The sequence below is a fragment of the Octopus bimaculoides genome, chromosome 11, assembly GCF_001194135.2.
Source record: "Octopus bimaculoides isolate UCB-OBI-ISO-001 chromosome 11, ASM119413v2, whole genome shotgun sequence".
NCBI classification, from domain to species: domain Eukaryota; kingdom Metazoa; phylum Mollusca; class Cephalopoda; order Octopoda; family Octopodidae; genus Octopus; species Octopus bimaculoides.
This window is the reverse complement of record NC_068991.1, coordinates 78,787,329-78,791,590: the sequence shown is the minus strand read 5'-3', so window position 1 is coordinate 78,791,590 and position 4,262 is coordinate 78,787,329. Positions and strand designations below refer to the sequence as shown.

Below are 4,262 nucleotides of genomic sequence, written 5' to 3'. Positions count from 1 at the left end.
TATATATATATATATATATATGTAATTATAATCAAGGGTACAAGAAAGTACCAGCATCGATAGAAAGAAGAGCCGAAAATACTCAAATAAGCCACAATATCACTTTTTTCGTCTCTTATTTCTAGCAACGCTGGTACTATCCTATACCTTTGATCATGAATTCATAAATTTTCCTTTTTGATTTCTATGCTTGCAAGGCCCTAATGTTATTATTATTATTACTATTATTTATCAATAATAATAACAACAACAATATTACTACTACTAATAATAATAATAATATGTGTGTGTGTATGTGTTTGTGCGTGTATGTATGTATGTATGTATGTATGTACAAACTATATGCCACCATGTTTACGCGCGCGCACGCACACACAAAGACGTGCGTATCACAGAACATGTCATTACTTGAATTTTCGTTTGGTATTTGAACTGTGTCAGAAAATTCAATACATTTTACGTATCATCGACATGAAGCAGAGGCAGAAGTAACTGGTTCATAGAGATCTACTTTTAATAACTCTATACACGAAGTATTTTTAAATAAAATATACACTAATGATTTTACTTCGAATGCAGCTGATATTCACGCACATCAAATGTTGTTTCTGCTGTTATTCTCTTGTATCCTGTTGCTGTTTCTGTTGTGTATGCTTAAAGCCACGTGGAGGCGCAATGGCCCAGTGGTTAGAGCAGCGGTCGTAGGATCGCGGTTTCGATTCCCAGACCGGGCGGGGGATGGTGGCGAACCCTGCTGTACTCTTCCACCACAACTTTCTCTCACTCTTACTTCCTGTTTCTGTTGTACCTGTAATTCATAGGGTCAGCCTTGTCACACTCTGTGTCACGCTGAATATCCCCGAGAACTACGTTAAGGGTACACGTGTCTGTGGAGTGCTCAGCCACTTGCACGTTAATTTCACGAGCAGGCTGTTCCGTTGATCGGATCAACTGGAACGCTCGTCGTCGCAACCGACGGAGTGCCAACAACAACAAGCTCAAAGCCACCCATTATATCATTATTGTTGTTGTTGTTGGTTTATGTTCTTCCTCACCGCATAAGTATTTCTAATTTGATAACAAAAATAACTGTAACTTGAATATTGTTTATTCATGTAGATGGCATCTCTGAGTAAATATCTTCGGAGATGTTTTTCTTTTTCATTATTTAAGTTACAGGTTTCGTTGTATGGTTACAACCTTCCTTCTGAACCTCATACTTTCTGGTCCTGTCACATGTCATCTTAGGCAGATGTCTTCTACTTTAAGCCAGAGCAATCCAGAGTCTATCGAGTGAATTTGAGAAACGGAAACTTGAAATATATCGTATGATGATGACCTTGTAGGAATTGTGCAACGCTTAAAGTAACCTAGTTTTTTAGGGGCTTGGATTTTTGGCAAGCGTCTTCCACAATGTTTTTATTTATTCATTTATTTATTTATTTTCGCCTGAAACAGCTATAACACATCTAAACAAATTTATGGATATAGGTTGTTGCTGTTTGTTGGACGTGGGATGTGACATGCATAGAAAGACTACTGCAGCGGTTTAACTGTTTCTGATGGATCAAAGGTGAAAGATTTGTGGTGCCAAAGACAGTATGGAACTCACTGAGCTCCAGGCAGGTGACGTGAGGTGTTAAAAGGTTTGGAAGATATGTGGTTTTAGTGTTAGCATGTGGCTGTGTCGCTAAGGATTTTTCATGGCGAGCTAGCGATTCTGCTATCTCTCCGCTTTAGTAATAATAATAATAATAATAATAATAATAATAATAATAATAATAATAATAATAATAATAATGATGATGATGATGATGATGATGATGATGATAATGATGCAGATGAAATGATAGGCAAAGAAGAGTTTAACCAAAGAGATGAGGAGAAGAGAAGAGAAGACCCAATACATCCCAATAGCATAGCAAAACAGTCCGATAGAATAAGCACCAGTCTTAAAAATATGTACTCTAGTCGATGTCCCTGGCTAAACCGTCAGATGTGGTGCACCAATATGGCCACAGACCAACGAAGGAAACAAGAAGTAAAAGGCAAAAGATAGTACGACGATCCTCAATCAACAAACTGACCACTACCTGCGTTCTTTATATCGCAGGTGACGTCAGGTTTACTTCCGCTCTTTGTGGAATCAACGAATAAACTCAACTACTACTTACGATTTCACTCCATCTTTATTCTGGCATGTTTTTAATGATTCTGAAAACAAACAAGAATACTATTAATAGAAGAAAATACTGACAGATCAGTGATAAAAGTTCAATCAAGGTTTTACAATTAATCTGTGGATTAATTGATAAAAATAAATTATCATTTCAGACCTGGAAATCGAATACAAAGTATATAATGTTTTAAGCTGGTTTTTAACTGTATTGAAAAACATTTTTATAGATGTAGGCATTAGAAGTGTTCACCGTGAAGTAAATACATTGCTGCACATTCATCCATTCATTCATATATGTACAAATCTCTGAAACACACATGCGTGTGTGTGTGTGTGTGTGTGTGTGTGTGTGTGTGTGTGTGTGTGTGTGTGAATTAGGCATTAAGCACAAACAGAAAACAACTCGAGTGGAAAAGTTTTAATAAATGTATTAGTCTAAACCTTAAAAATGAGAGAGAGAGAGTCTTCACGTTTCGGATAGTAGTCCTTTATCAGTACAAAGAATGGACAATAAAATAAAGAAGAAACTCTACACATTTTCTCCTTTTATTTTACTTTACGCTACTCTTTCTTCTGGTGAAGACTACGATACGATATGAGAAGACTCTCTTCTTTTGCCTTAAAGCTGAGTAAATATAAATAACAAAGATTAGAGATTTTCCTCGCTTGTTCATTGTCTCTGGAGCTGATTAAGTAAGTAACACTGACGTACTCGGTTTCGACTCAGGCAACATTAAGTATTGTTTAGAAATTTGTAGGGCGGCAGCAAATTCAGTAATTGATTTAGCAATTTATTAGAATCAATAAGCGTGGACAGTGAGGAGGTGGAACCTACAAAACCATAGATATTAAATCGATCTATACACGCACACACGCAAGAACCTGATATACAGCATATATATATATATATATATATATATATATATATATATATATATATATATAGGGAGATGTACTTGCATAGCTAGTGACCTGATCTGAGATCGTGTGCTGGAACGAAAACAATTGCAGTGTGGGAGGTGTTTATAAGCCATTTAAAAAACACACAAAATCCGTTAGGTTCACTTCAACCTTTAAATTTAATTTGTCAAAATATTTTCGTCGCTTTGAGACCGCGACCTTTTCACTGACAAAATTCTGTGCTGCATATATATACATACATATATACATACATACATGTACTCACATATGTAGGCTGCATGCGCACATATATAGATATATACGTCAAACAATTAACAGCTGACGAGATTGTATCGTAGGTCTTCGCTCCGACATTTGAAACTCCGATTACTATAATGACAACCTTTAACTGTTTGTTTTAGATCATAACACACACACACACACACACACACACACACACACACACACACACACGCATATATATATATATATATATATATATACCAATATAAAAGAAGAAAAAGAAAATGGAGTTGTTAATAATTGTTTATTGTTAATAGTAAATTGATCATCATCCCTTACAGCTGTTTCAATTAATACTCAGTAAATATTAAATTTATATGAGCTGAGCATAATATCTTCAGAGGGGAAAAAAACAATTGGAATTGATTGGCCAGCATGGATCTATATTAACTTCTTAGGGGTGATTGGTAAAAGCTGTAAACGCATATATACACATGTATGTATGCGTGAGTGCGCATACGTATTAATGTGTTCGCGCATGCACATATTTGTGTATATATGCCTACACACGTATATGCGCGGATATGTGTGTACATATGGATGTATGTATATATGTGAGTATAACCATCGCTTCATGAGGTTAGCACAACCTCTAAGCGAATTATATATATATGTGTGTGTGTGTGTGTGTGTGTGTGTGTGTGTGTGTGTGTGTGTGTACATACATATATATTCAGAGAATGGACACAGTCAGAATTTTGGATAATCCTTTATGAGCGATTTCCTTTTTTTTATGAATTCGTCAAGACAAAATTAATTTGATTTTGTCTTGATGAGTTCGTAAGCGAACGAAAGCGCTAATTAGGGATTATCCAAAATTCAGACTGTCTCTTTTTCTCAATATACAGTATCTGCACACTACTTCAAATACTACATATAT

At 35.6% G+C, this 4,262-nt stretch overlaps 1 protein-coding gene across 1 annotated transcript in view; it reads right to left on the bottom strand.

The window, feature by feature from the left end:
- Positions 1–4,262, bottom strand: part of LOC106869908 (uncharacterized) — a 51,994-nt gene that overhangs the window by 38,097 nt on the left and 9,635 nt on the right. Inside the window, exon 2 of the mRNA XM_014915840.2 lies at positions 2,175–2,214. Within this exon, the coding sequence (XP_014771326.2) occupies positions 2,175–2,214 (40 nt within the window). The remainder of the gene's footprint in view (positions 1–2,174; positions 2,215–4,262) is intronic.